General features: G+C 40.4%; 1 protein-coding gene across 1 annotated transcript in view; it reads right to left on the reverse strand.

Moving 5' to 3' along the window:
* The window catches only part of LOC103265815 (dystrobrevin beta-like), a gene marked incomplete at its 3' end in the record, with an annotated part of 53,919 nt that overhangs the window by 6,108 nt on the left and 44,701 nt on the right, over positions 1-3,110 (reverse strand). The window contains exon 3 of the mRNA XM_008063470.2: positions 2,021-2,101. Coding sequence (XP_008061661.2) covers positions 2,021-2,101 — 81 coding nt within the window. The remainder of the gene's footprint in view (positions 1-2,020; positions 2,102-3,110) is intronic.

The raw sequence follows: 3,110 nt of genomic DNA on the forward strand, positions 1-3,110 counted from the left end.
GTAGAGATGAGGTCTCGCTGCCCAGGTGGGTCTCGAACCTGCGGGCTCAGGCAATCCACTTACCTCAGCCTCCCAAAGGCGCGGGATTACATGCTGAGCCACCGAGCCCGGCAAGGATGACCTTTCCATTGTGAAGGACAGGTGAACACACACTTGACATTTGACTCCTACTTACACTGTATACTAACAAAAATAAATTTCAGGTGAACTGTAAAATCATATGCTAAAGGGAACAAAAATCTTTTAAAATAATGCAACTTTTACTTTATATTACTAATGCCACTAGCCTGCTTCAGGCTTTCAACACTCTATACACACACTACTGTTTCCAAGAATAATTATGGGAAGAATTATAAAAACTAGAGTTGCTCTAAGGCAGTAGTCTCCACAGTTTTTCACTACAACACACAGAAATATATTTAAATCATTACACACACACACACACTTGGATATATTAAAAAGTTTCACAGAACACTTTTTAGCCTTACCACATAAGCTGCATTCTAATATTTTCTTTTTATTTATCTCTCTATTTTTTTCTATGTTTTAAATTCTGGCTGCAGCTCACCAAAATGATTTCATGAAGAATAAAGGGTGACAACCCATAATTTAAAAAACAATGCTTTGGGAAACCACTAAAGAAAGAAACATGACTTCAATCTAGGATGGATGGCATGATAAATTCTTCGAAGAGAATTTTAAACTAGGATTGGTAAGACTTAAAGTAAGATAGAAGCTTTCAGATGTAAAGTGACTTACCCAAAGTCACTTGTTTATAATAAATGGAGGGCCAGGTGCAGGAACTCTCTCCTGTAACCCTAGCACTTCGGGAGGCTGAGGCAAGAGAATTACCTGAATTCATGCCTTCAAGACCAATCTGAGCAACAAGGAGAGACTTCATCTCTACAATAAATCAAAAAATTAGCAGGGTGTGGGGGCGCATACCTGTGGTTTCAGCTACTTGGAAGGCTGAGGGAGAAGGATAACCTGAGCCCAGCAGGTGGAGGCTGCAGTGGCTATGAGCGTGCAGCTACACACCAGCCTAGGCAACAAAGTGAGACTCCAACTTAAAAAAAAAATGAAAAAAAAAATGGCAAAACCAGATCTAAAACTGAGGTTTCTCATTCTAAGGTTAATGTTTTCTATGATATAAATGTTTTTCATTAATACATATACACAAGAAAAGTATAATAATTCTGTCATGTTAGTTCATCTTCATGAAAATTAAGATTAAATATATAAAACACACTACATATATACAGACACACATTTTATTTATTTTATAATCCACATGGTAGCAATTATTTATAGAAAAGGCTGATTCATGTTAATATTAGGCTTAATTAAGAAACTCCTAGCTGGGTTCGGTGGCTCAGCCTGTAATCCCGTGCCTTTGGGAGGCTGAGGTGAGTGGATTGCCTGAGCCCGTGGGTTCGAGACCCGCCGGGGCAAGTGGCGAGACCTCATCTCTACAATAAATCAAAAAATTAGCCAGGCGTGGTAGTGCATGCCTGTAATTCCAACTACTTGGAAGGCTGAGGCAGAAGGATCACCGGAGCCCAGCAGGTCGAAGCTGCGGTGGCCGGGAGCGGGCACTGCACTCCAGTCTGGGTGACAGAATGAGACTCCAACACACACACACACACAAAAAAAATCCTTATTATACCTTTATCAAAAACACTGATGTTTTCCCCTTTTCCTTCAGAAGCTAATAAATTATATAAACGTTATACAAAGCATTTCCTTAAGAAAAGTGATGAGGACAAATCAATTCTCCCACTTAAAGAATATTAATACTATGATAGCCTGAAAACTAGTTACATTATTGCGTTTGTTAAACATTTTGAGGGGCAAGGGAGTAAAACAACAAGCTCTTTCCATTACAAGGCTTACATTCTCTGACAAGTACTTAGGACACAAATAATTCAATAACATTGCAATATGACTAAAAGATAGTAAAATGTTTTATAACATTGAGAACTCTATCAAACTATCACAAAAATGAGCAGAAATGACTTACGGTTGCATCGTTTTTGTACAAATCGCAATTTGCAAGCTGTTCTGTAAGTTGATAGTCGTATGACATCAAAATTCTGAGCACCTGGAAAAAGGGCAAATAAAAATGCTCAACTGGATTTACCATTCAGATTCTGAATGCTAGAAAATGACTCTATTCTACCATGTTACCACAGTATACAAAATGGCAACTAGACCTTCTGATAAAACATAATCAGAGGGTCAATGCAAAAATCAAGAAAAAATATCAAAGAGAGGAAGGGTTAGGAAATACCTGCAAGCCCACTACACATAAAGACGCTACTACAATTTTGCCTATATCATTGGGTCTGCTAGCCTGAGAAAACTCTGAGGGGAGGAACACTCATGATGTTAGTGAAAGAACTACATGGGCTGGGCACCACGGCTCATGCCTAGAATCCCAGCACTTTGGGAGGCCAAGGTGAGAGGACTGCCTGAGCCCACGGGTTTGAGACCAGCCTGGGCAACATGGTGAGACCTCGTCTCTACAATAAATCAAAAACTTAGCTGGGTATGGTGGTGTATGCCTGTAGTTCCAGCTACCTGGAAGGCTGAGGTGGAAGGATGGCCTGAGCCCAATAGGTCAAGGCTGTGTTGGCTGTGAGCGTGCCACTGCACTTCAGCCTGGGTGACAGAGTGAGTCTCCAACTCAAAAAAAAAAAAAAGAAAGGACTACATGACTAGGAAGGGACGGTAGGGTGGCAGCATAGGAAAGACCTGGAGTCAGAAAGTTGCATTCCCATCCCAGCCCATTCTCGGCTTATAAGCAGAGAAACTGAGTCCACCAACTTAAATCAGCATTGAATGACAAACACATAAGTGAGCAAGTCTACAGATGACTCAAGCCCTGGGTCTTTAAGAATCTTCCAACTGAGATCTCAAGCATCATAAAGCAAAGTCAAGATATCAGCACTGCTCTAGACTCACAAAATACTTAACAAAATAAATGACTGATTGGTGGTAGTGAAATACAGCCATAGTAACTAGAACAAAGCCTAAAATTTTTTTTTTTTTTTTTTTTTGAGTTGGAGTCTCACTCTGTCGCCCAGACTGGAGTGCAGTGGCCGCTCCCG

The sequence above is a fragment of the Carlito syrichta genome, unplaced genomic scaffold, assembly GCF_000164805.1.
Source record: "Carlito syrichta isolate Samal-C Ts95f unplaced genomic scaffold, Tarsius_syrichta-2.0.1 Scaffold306856, whole genome shotgun sequence".
In the NCBI taxonomy this organism is placed as follows: domain Eukaryota; kingdom Metazoa; phylum Chordata; class Mammalia; order Primates; family Tarsiidae; genus Carlito; species Carlito syrichta.